General features: G+C 44.5%; 1 protein-coding gene across 1 annotated transcript in view; it reads left to right on the forward strand.

Annotated features, from left to right (window-relative positions):
* Nucleotides 1-1,188: 1,188 nt before the first annotated feature.
* The window catches only part of cables2b (Cdk5 and Abl enzyme substrate 2b), a 32,427-nt gene continuing 25,989 nt past the window's right edge, over nt 1,189-7,626 (forward strand). The window contains exon 1 of the mRNA XM_035656021.1: nt 1,189-1,790. Within this exon, the coding sequence (XP_035511914.1) occupies nt 1,189-1,790 (602 nt within the window). The remainder of the gene's footprint in view (nt 1,791-7,626) is intronic.

Genomic DNA, 7,626 nt, shown 5'->3' on the forward strand with positions numbered 1-7,626 from the left:
AGCTCCTTTGCATAGACAAAAAACATATATTATAATGAGACATTACATCATGGGAATGAAAATGGATTTTCAGAAAGATCAAACAGAATTAAATGATGTGAGTTTTGGATTTCCATCCTGCTGTTGTTCCAGCTGAGCTGGAAGGTCATATAGTTCATTTGTTGCTCTGCAGATGTAGGGGATCAGGGGTTGAGTGTACAATAACAAACTCCCAGCCTGCAGGGATTACAGTGTGGTCTAACCTACAGGTTATATTTAGTGGGCTAACAGTCATACTACATAGTGTCATCAGACTGCTTAGCTGGCCAGGTGCCACTCAGCCCAGTGTTGGTGTCACTGCAGGGATCACTGCAGAGAAAAAATCCTCTGAGGTTTCATAACAAAGTGCCAACAGCCAATCAAAGCCGCTGTCAGGTAGAGCCGCAGTGACAGCTCAGTTAATGCCTCAGCAGCCCTGATACTCCCTGATACTCCGGAGATGCACAGAGGAATTACACAGACACTGCAGAAAATATTAACAGCAACTAACACCGCTTAAGTAAGATAAAAAACAGAAAGGAGAAAATGCGTAAAATAAAATCAATATACAGCTTGGAACCACATGGTGCAAGGGTATTTAGTTTATATATTTATTTATGTGCAGTGCACATACAAAAAGAAGCAGATATGAGTTACCAACTAGCCACCATAACATAATCTAAAGCCTCGTTCAAATCAGGTGATTTTTCAAACAGACCATTAGTATCAAAAATTGTCCACACAAGACAAACAAGTTACTGAAACAAGATTTAAAATGTTTAAAAGCACTACAACACTCCCTGACTTCTTAGTTGCTTTAGGAAGATGAGCATAAAGAGAAAAAAGGGATGAACACGGTTTTTAGATACTAATTTAAATACACTGTTTCTTCATTTGCCATTTGAAACAATGTTTCATTTAATAAAACGATTATTTGTGAGTGTGCGTTCCCCCTTTTCTTCCACTGTGTTTACATTGTGTGGCAGTATGTAGAGAGAGCGTGGCAGAACGCCTCCCCGAAGGCTCTTGTGCGGTGCCACACGTCATTACGCAGTCCCGTCTGAGCCAATGAGAGCCGAGGAGGGCGTAAAGCGGTCTCGCGCCGGGTAAAAGGGATTTGACAGCTGCGGGTCTCGAGCTGATCCTCCAGTTGACTTCCTCAGTGGGACCATGGCGGCGGCTGCTGCCTGCGGCCAGCACAGCGCTGCGCTAGCGGCCGGCGTTAGCGGCAAAAAGACGCATAGTAACAGGGAACACAGTCGGAGGAACCGGGAGAACTCTCGCCGGAGACAAGCTGCTCTTCGGTTTCTGAGTAACATCTCCCTGGACGGACGGCCAGTCCACAGTAATTCAGCCGAGAATGTAGGAAGTCGCCACCACAAAGACACCGACCTGGAGGGAGCCGACTCCGGCTCTGCGGCGGCGGCAGCGGCCGGGTTGTGCCCGGAGCTCCGTACCGACAGCTACGGGACATTCTCACCTTTGGCAGCATCCGCGAGCTACGGGAACGTCAGTCCCTCCATGGCACCGCGGCCAGGACTCCTCTCCATACCGCCTATCCTCATCCTGCCGTCGGACAGCGGGTTCAACGATGTGGGCAGCGCGGAGGTGCTGGTGGAGTGCCGCAGAGGCTCGTTCCCATCGCCGGGGAACCTGCTCTCCCCGTCCCCGTCAAACAACAGCCTGCTACCGTCGCCACTGGGACCGCGGAAGTCCTCCACACTGCTGTCAGTACAGAGCTGCAACTCGGTGTCCTCAGAGCCGCGACAAAGGTGAGAGACACGGCTGTGTTTGTGTTGTTTCATCGGGTGAGTGAGTTGAGTTTGCATGTTGAGGCTGGTGGATCCTCTCAAACGTCACAGGCACCTTCAACGTCTCAACGGTACCTGGAAGTTTGAGAGAGGAGATTGTGTGTCACTGTCTGGTCCAACTGCACATAAGCTGCCATTTGATTTAATGCTGCAAGTCCCTGGTTCCCGTTAGTGTCTGTGGTTCCAGGGGAAGTGTGGATCATTTTATTTCACAGCCAGGGAGTGTGTCACTGGGCGTGATGCAACCTTTCTCTGTATCCACTTGTACTGTCCAGAGGTAAGACTGAGCTCAGAACATTAATGTAAATGAGTCATGTCTTACAGCCCACACACAGGCTTAGGGTGACTGCTCCTCACCACAGGATCTTATACATTAATGACTAATGCCACCTGACATTGGGAGGCGGTGATGTGGATTATTAAAGTTCCTTTATCTTAATGTTCATGTGAGCTTTTCTAAACCAATGACTTTGTTAGCTGTCCCCACAGAATTAAAGTAGAGAGTAAAAACCACAGTATGGGAGCGCCATTCATTAAAGCTGCAGCAGGTAACTTTTATAAAAGTAACTTTTTAGTCATATTTGCAGAAACTTTCACTCTATCCTGACAGTAGTGCACGAGAAAGGTCATTTGTGTAAACATCAGGTTCCTCTGGCTCCTCCTGCTGCAACAAGAACCTGCACGTTTGAGAATCTGGAGGCACAGAATGCATTTCTGCTGGTTACCTGAATAATCCAAAGTATTTTATGGCCTTTTTGGTGTTTCATTTTCTTTTAACTAACCGATATATTCATCCGCTAATTGTTTCAGCACCACAGTCAAGTATTTAAAGTGGGCATCAAACGCATTTTAGTCTTCTTTACTTTGTTTTTTTATCAAACATTTTCTGATTTGAGTCATAATTTGAATTTTAAAGTGTGTCCTTCTATATCACAAATACGACATGGTTTGTTTCCACCCTCGTTGATAACTTTGAGCTTGGTTGCGTTTGCAGTCTAACAGGAAACATACTTTTAAAAGTAGTAACTGGTGGCTTTGTAGAAGGGAAGTGAACTTGGGGACGGTTGAAAACCACTAACAGACAGCATGAAGACGAGCTGTCTTCTGTGGCACACCAACCCAGAATCATTTTCATCTGGGTGTTTACTGCTGTGTTACTCAGGATTAGTTAGGATTGTGACATTTAAACATAGAGACATGGACTGGATGAGGACAGGAAGTCTTCAGTGGAAAAAGAGTAAGAGAATTTGTTAATCTTAAGTGTAAGGAAGTGAGTGGCAGAGTTTCAGTGGAGCTTTCTCGTCTGGCTCCAGTTCAGACATGCTGTGCCTGTGTGAGTCCTGATGGATGGATCAGCTTCGTCACCATGTTGGCAGCATATCAAACCCAGAGAATGTCAGCCCTGCAGCGATAAACACTGCTTAACCTATTTACACCTGACAACAGGCCGGGAAATTAGCAGCGGATAACAGCTCATCAGTCAGACTGCTGCACCAACCGGCAGCCGGCAGCCACGGCTCCTGACTGTTTGTTCACCCTGATGCTGCACACACAGCACTTCTTTGTATTTCATGGTAACATGGTTGCTCTCAGTGTTACTGATACGGAGTGTAATTTACACACTAGGTAATGCTGTGTCACAAGTGGGTTTTGCGTATTATCGTAAAAGTGGAAGAAAGAAAAAGGAAAAACAGCAAATTCAGCTGAATAAAAATGTAAGAACAATAAATCAGCAGAACATTTTCATTGTTTTACATAAATAACATTACCTAACATTTCTAAAGTTAACTCAGAGTGACATTGTTCCTTAATTCTTTTCTGAGCTGCAATTTCTCGTCTCCTGTTGGCAGACATATCTGCTCGTACCACTGTATTTGTGATAAGCTAATACATTCTGATAATTAACTAGCTTCTACATTTAATTACATCCTGGCTCTAATCAGCTCAATGCCAAAAAAAGAACCTTCTGAATGGTCACAACTTCCACTGGGATGTGCAGGCAGCGATCTATGAACAGACAACATGTAGATTATTTAGAATGTCAGCTTTTGTCAGTTTATCATAGTGTTAGAAAGCCACCTGCTGCTTGTTATTTGTGAAATATGCGATTTGTCTACAGGAAAACATCATTCAACAGGTGAATTATTTCCCCACCATTTTTCTTTCCAGTTTCCTAGGTTAGGCAGTAAGTTGTAGTGTCGTGTGTTGATACTTTATGCACCACCTCACACACACACACATGTATTCATTGGTTTCATTCTTTGAGGTTTGGCCATAGCTGTTTTGTTATCAGTGTCTGTTTTATGTCTGTTTGTACATCCACATGCTGCACATGCCTGCAGTGTTTCTCCGAGCAGGGACTCTTGGTGACTGAATTCATTCCAACAGGTAGCCAGCATTCAGAATAAAGCAAGTTAGCAAGTTGATTTTATAGTGAAGTCTGCATCTTTCAATAAACTAGCAGATCCCCAATATTGCGACCACGCAGACGCACATCAGAGCGCTGTATGTACGTTACTCTATCTATGAGATATGAGATATATGTATTTGCAGATTAGAAGCTCGTAAATATGTTAACTTCCATATATCATGAACACTATTATTGGGGCTAATGCTAAAGGCTACTGGTTACTGTCTCTAGTTGATTACAGTAAGTACTTTTTGCATGTGGACAGTTCTGACAGAAGGAGCTTTACTGTATAGCTGGTGAACACATTAACGCTGAGCTTCCTGCGCCGTCCCCTCACCTACACACTTCCTGGTGAGACGGAGCTGGCTGTCGTCAGATACGATCATCAGTCACGCTCTGTTTAGCCTCGCTGTCTGCAACCACGCTCGGTGAGTGAAGTCCTGCCAGCCAGCCAGCCAGCCAGCCAACCAGCCAGCCANNNACACACACACACTGACACACATCAACAGTTTAGCTGTTACAGATCTCTTATAAACAGTGAGTGAGGGCACTTGGCTGGTAGCGTACACACTTTGGCTGCTGAAGGGAATGAGCTTGTGATTCGGTTGCAGTTGTAATTCCTCACCTGGTCACTGTTCCAAAAAAGACGGTTTGACTCACGGACGCGCTTCAGCATCTTCGCCTCAGCTGAGTGAATCTGCATCTTCTATTTCACAAGAAGGCCGGTGGTATTACATAATGGTTTCGTGTGAGAGAAGTGCTAGAAAAAGAGAGAGAGTTCACGGTTCAGGAGAGTACAAGATGTTTTTCGCTGTTGAACTGTGTCTGATTTTAGACTTTGGGACAATGAGATGTTTCTACTAAACTGAACATTAAACATTCATGAGTTTGGCAAAAAACTACAAGAGCCCTAAAACACTTCAGAGACACAGGCACGTTTGTTGTGCAGTCCGAGTGAGGGCGCGGTGATGTAATGCGTTTCCCAAACAGACCCAAACTCAAACCTTATTCTAACCTTAACCCTTAAACAGAGCCATAGCTGGCAGACCTAGAAGGTGTGTGATTTGTCTGTGTCTGGTCTTGTTTGATTCTGTGTGTCTGGTTGTGGTGTGGCCTGCCTCGGAGTGTGTGTGTGCGCGGTGAGCGGCACCCATGCTCGTGCTGTGTGTGTTGTCCGTGTTGTGTGTGTGTGTGTGGTGTGTGTTTGTTGTGTCGTAGTCGTTGTGTGCTGTTTGTTGTCGTGTTTGTGTTGTGTTGTCGGTGTTCGCGTGTGTGGCTGTTGTGCATGTAGGTGTCGTGTGTGTGTGTCTGTGTGTGTCTGTGTGTGTGTGTGTCTGTGTGTGTCTGTGTGTGTGTGTGTGTGTGTGTGAGAGCATTGCGTGATGCTCAGGGAGCATTAGAAATAGACGTGTTTGGAGTAACCTGTCAGTGTAAATTTGGCTGGGTGTCAGTTATGTATCTGCTGCTACCAGATATTGACACTGCTGCTGTTTTTCCTAAATTTAAAATCCGTTGACTCCATATGCATGAAGTACATATGCAAAAAGAGACAGAAAAGCTGACAGAAAATTCAATTTAAAGTGGACAAGCAATGTCATGGATGCAAAATACTGATACTAGCACTGATCCAGCATGAAATGAATGATATTATTAATATATTTCTATAATTATAACAGATTTGTTTTTCTTGAACTAATTTTAGCCGATGATTGCTCTTCCCAGGAACGTTTTCTTGAACAGGTGCCTTGAAATATTTTGGACTTAATGTAGCGTAATGTTTTATATTTTCCCAGCAGGTTATCCACCAGACGTAGGAGTGCACAGTGCAGTTTGGCTGGAGGTTTGGGTGTGTTATGCTCGTAGCGGCTAGTGGTTAGCTGCTATAGCCTCAAGCAGAGATGTGGAGCTTCACACAGTTCCTTCTGAAGCCACAGAAAGCTTTAGAGAACTTTTTCACACATGCAGAAGGCCTCCCCAGCACCTGTAAACAGACTTTGATGTGTGAAATCAGCTCACTTCCCCTTTAACTTAAGCTCTAACTTTTCCTCCTCTATCATTTCACTTTCCGAGCTCAGCTTCCAGTGGTGTGTCGTACTGATTTTCTCTTGGCTATCCAGTGCTGACTGTTTCCCGCTTCAGGCCGTGTGTTTGCTCTTTCCTGACCAGATTTATTCCATTGATACAAATAAATTCAGTGACTCTCACTGCACCTTTTTGTTTAGTGCCTCTGTTTTGGTGAAGCTCAAACTCCCAGACCTCTTATAGTCATTTATATATAGGAAAACAGGTGTTCATATTCAGCCTAGCCCTCCTGTCTGTGTATCTTCATTTTCTACCTGCTGATTCAGGTTTTTACTCCGCAGCCTGACTGCGTTCACGCTCCAATTAGGACATCAGGTCGAGCCCTGTGTGTGAACTTTCCAGGACTAATGGCTCCTCTGAGCAGTGTCGGCTGCTTTCAGTGTTACTCAGCTGCAGTGTGAACGTAGTCTGTGTGACCGAACCCACAGTGACACTGAGGATTCCCCACGATGCACTTGGCTCTGTTTGTTTCCGCTGCGCACTGCTATTCTGAGCTGGTTAACAGGATCTCAGCTGTCCTCTGAGGCCCTTCACTGACACACTATTTCTAGGATCTCATTTACTCAATTAGCACTGCAACAATTTGTCAAATGACAGAAAATATTTATTTATGTGTGCTCCAATATATTGTTGTATATATCATGGTAAATTAATTTTTTAGCAAGCAGTTGAACTGTTGGTCAGTCAAAATGAGCAAATTAGAAAATAGTCAAGAGATTATTGAGATATGAGTTGGAGTATTGTACCCAACTCAAGCTAATGGGAACTGTGTGAATATATAAAAAATGTTACCTTGATTTCAATACTCGTTCCGGAACGACTCATTTCACCTTTAAAGGAGGAGGCTGTTTAAAGACCTGGGAGCAGGCGCAGTGTTTTTCCTGCATGACTGCGTTGCGTGCTCACTGAATCACTGACGCTGGTGAGAGTTACTTCTTATGTATCGATATTTGGTGCCAAATGACAACACAGTTTTCAGTACCTGGTTGTAATAAAGCCGTTCGGTCAGTGCCATAAAAGTCTCAAGTTTGTTACCCAGCCCTGGTTGATGGTGGCCAAAAAGTTTAACACATGGTCCAACCCTACTGAGGAAGACTCCACTCTGACTAATGAAGGATGATCCTGGTTCAAATTATGATCTGGCATTCCCTCTGGTGACATCAGTCCCAGGAGACTCTCTGAGCTACGTTGCTTATTATTATTCTGTGCATAAGGTTCTTTTACTGCTGGGAGGAAATGAAACGCAAGAGCAGTTAATGGCTGATTACCCTGAAAAGACAGAAATGGAAGGAGGAAGCACCAGTG

The sequence above is a fragment of the Morone saxatilis genome, unplaced genomic scaffold (assembly GCF_004916995.1).
Source record: "Morone saxatilis isolate NCDOM2014 unplaced genomic scaffold, NCSU_SB_2.0 Contig15, whole genome shotgun sequence".
Classification (NCBI taxonomy): domain Eukaryota; kingdom Metazoa; phylum Chordata; class Actinopteri; family Moronidae; genus Morone; species Morone saxatilis.